The sequence below is a fragment of the Pteronotus mesoamericanus genome, unplaced genomic scaffold (assembly GCF_021234165.1).
Source record: "Pteronotus mesoamericanus isolate MK-2021 breed Mesoamerican mustached bat unplaced genomic scaffold, CSHL_Meso_final scaffold_174, whole genome shotgun sequence".
Classification (NCBI taxonomy): Eukaryota; Metazoa; Chordata; class Mammalia; order Chiroptera; family Mormoopidae; genus Pteronotus; species Pteronotus mesoamericanus.
This window is the reverse complement of record NW_026555309.1, coordinates 25,812,331-25,814,572: the sequence shown is the minus strand read 5'-3', so window position 1 is coordinate 25,814,572 and position 2,242 is coordinate 25,812,331. Positions and strand designations below refer to the sequence as shown.

The following is a 2,242-nucleotide window of genomic DNA, read 5'->3' as shown; positions in this document are numbered from 1 at the left end:
GTGTTAGCAAAGCGTGCAGAGGGAGAGGAACTCAGAACCATGCAGACTTAGTGAGCAGAAATAGCTGACCTGTACCTGCAGTGGAAAGCTCGTGTGAGTGTGTGTGTGTGTGTGTGTGTGTGTAGCAGTGGGTTGGCCCCTAGTATTTGCAGGGATCACACAATGAATGAAGCCTGTTGTCTACACACTTCCGGGTCCAGAACATGCTGTCTTTCTGTAGCAGCAAGGAGATGGGCTAAGAATGGAAGCACAATGAACATGCTCGGGGTCTTATAAATACAGGGCTGTGTGACTAGGGTTATCAGATGTATGCAGTGTAATGTTAGGAGGGGTGACTGACTGAGCCTGACTTCTTTCACCTGCTTCTGAGCTGCGCAGTCAAAATGCTGAGCCCCGGCTCGGGTAGAGCCCAACGGATAGTGACATACTCGTTCACCCGTGGTGATGCTCTAAAGCTAATCTGTATTAGCATCTGTTCTGAACTAAAGAGAGTGCAAACACGTATCATTTAAGTGAATTGTTGAGAAGTCTGTACTTCCCCAGGTCCTCCAGAACATCAGCAGTTCTGCTTAAAAAGGTCCCTGTCTTTCTCATTTGTCTCTATACAGGAAACCTGCTTTTTCATTGAGAGATCCTGTCACAGAAATGTGTGAGCCCTTGGATAATTTTGGCTTGGTGACGGCAATGCCTTCTTCAGAGACACTGCTACTTCCTCCACGCGCCTTTTCTACCCTGACCTAGGTTTCCTAGTGTTAACCCCTGTGATAAGTCAGAGGATTTGCCCTTTCACACTCTCTTGACACTAGGTATCCTGTCCTTTCTCTTACCCCGTTTAGGAGGACCTGGGGTTGAAGCGTCAACACTGGGGCTGCCCAGGAGATGGGGACCTCCACAGCAGCACTCCTGGCAGTGCAGCTGTGGTCCAGTTCTCGTTGATGTAATTGACAAAATTTCTGGAAACTACTAGGGGATGTCTGAGTAGCTCCAATGGAGCTCCACCATCTTGCGAGGAAGAACAGCCAGGCAGCCTTATGCAATGCTGTGGGCTGGAGTTCAGGAGGGTCTCCCGTTGACCAGGCAGATGTGGCAGCCTCCAAAGCTGTTCTCTGCTGCCAGAGACACTGTGCATCGACACCAAGAACAGCCGAGATGGAAGGCTCTAAACTTAGCCATTCTCCATCATCCACCTCCTCTCTGCAGGACACTGTTATTCAGCCAGACTCCTTCCCTCCAGGACCTCTCGACTCAGGGAACACCCAAGTAGCAGAACGGAAAGTCTGCAATTGCTGCAGCCAGGAACTGGAAACTTCTTTTACGTACGTGGATGAGAATGTTAACCTGGAGCAGAGGAACCGGAGCTCCCCTTCGGCAAAAGGGAATAATCACCCAGGAGACCTTGACTGGGGAAATTCCAATGAGTGGTCTCAGGAGGCTGCCATTTCCTTGATATCTGATGATGAAGATGATACAAGTTCAGAAGCCACCTCTTCAGGGAAGTCAGTAGACTATGGCTTCATCAGCGCCATCTTGTTCTTGGTCACTGGCATCTTGCTGGTGATCATCTCTTACATTGTCCCACGGGAGGTGACTGTGGATCCCAACACCGTGGCGGCCCGGGAGATGGAACGCCTGGAGAAGGAGAGCGCCAGGCTGGGGGCGCACCTGGACCGGTGTGTGATTGCCGGCCTCTGCCTGCTTACTCTCGGGGGCGTCGTTCTGTCCTGTTTGCTCATGATGTCTATGTGGAAGGGGGAGCTGTATAGTCGCAACAGATTTGCCTCATCCAAAGAGTCTGCAAAACTCTATGGTTCTTTCAGCTTCAGAATGAAAACCAGCACTAATGAAAACACCCTGGAACTGTCCTTGGTAGAGGAAGATGCTCTGGCTGTTCAGAGTTAATTCTGGTTGTGAACTTCTAGAGAGTCTGCCTTGGCATTTTATACGAGAAAACAGAGACACAAACAAAAACAAACCACATTTCTTAAAATTTACAGTGCAGTTTGTTTGCCTGGCAAGAAAAGTTTATGCCCCAAACCAACAGCCTGTGAGTGTTTTGTTCTCCACGTGTTTTTTATTTAGAAGAAAGCCATGTAAGCTGCATTAGCAGACCGCAACCAGCTATACCTGTCTTTCGAAGGAGCTGAGACTGATGAATCTGTAATGCCATCAGTTTCTACTTCAATAGCCAAATATTTCTAGCAGCCCAGTGTACAAATGATATCTTTTTACAAGATAGAGGATA

General features: G+C 48.7%; 1 protein-coding gene across 1 annotated transcript; it reads left to right on the top strand.

The window, feature by feature from the left end:
- The first annotated feature begins 868 nt into the window (after positions 1-868).
- On the top strand, positions 869-1,940 carry TMEM74 (transmembrane protein 74). The gene has a single exon (XM_054590074.1). The coding sequence runs from the start codon at positions 988-990 to the stop codon at positions 1,897-1,899; it is 912 nt and encodes a 303-aa protein (XP_054446049.1). The 5' UTR covers positions 869-987; the 3' UTR covers positions 1,900-1,940.
- The last annotated feature ends 302 nt before the right edge of the window (positions 1,941-2,242 follow it).